The sequence below is a fragment of the Priapulus caudatus genome, unplaced genomic scaffold, assembly GCF_000485595.1.
Source record: "Priapulus caudatus unplaced genomic scaffold, Priapulus_caudatus-5.0.1 Scaffold8157, whole genome shotgun sequence".
NCBI lineage: Eukaryota > Metazoa > Priapulida > Priapulimorpha > Priapulimorphida > Priapulidae > Priapulus > Priapulus caudatus.
Window position 1 is genome coordinate 1 of NW_014585218.1, and position 417 is coordinate 417.

A 417-nucleotide genomic window follows, 5' to 3' on the forward strand; every position below is an offset into this window, starting at 1 on the left:
ATATATATATTATATATATATATACATATATATATATATATATATATGGGTATTGCAATATATTGCAATTCAGTCCCCGATCTGCTTCTGGCATGGGCAGTTATGGTCAGGCAACACATTTCGACCAGTCAGCCATGTTTGGTCTTAACATCTGCTGTCCACTGCCGCAGTAGTTCGAGGCTGACCCCCGCACCTCCGCATACGATGAGCACAATAGCATCTTCCTTGTCCAGCTGTAGTCTCTCCTCCCTTAGCAACGCATCCAGCACTCCGCTGTAGACGGACGCCAGCGTCGCTCCGCAAGATGGCTCCACCAGCACGCGGTGATCATCTGTAATAGAGGCAGCCGGCTGAAAGGTGCGATAGGATATGTTTACTAGGCACTTCTAATTTTAACATATATTTTAAATTTAATTA

At 44.4% G+C, this 417-nt stretch overlaps 1 protein-coding gene across 1 annotated transcript in view; it reads right to left on the reverse strand.

Moving 5' to 3' along the window:
• Nucleotides 1–128: 128 nt before the first annotated feature.
• LOC106820177 (serine dehydratase-like) overlaps nucleotides 129–417 on the reverse strand; it is a gene marked incomplete at its 5' end in the record, with an annotated part of 3,879 nt that continues 3,590 nt past the window's right edge. The window contains one exon of the mRNA XM_014824720.1: nucleotides 129–350. Within this exon, the coding sequence (XP_014680206.1) occupies nucleotides 129–350 (222 nt within the window). The remainder of the gene's footprint in view (nucleotides 351–417) is intronic.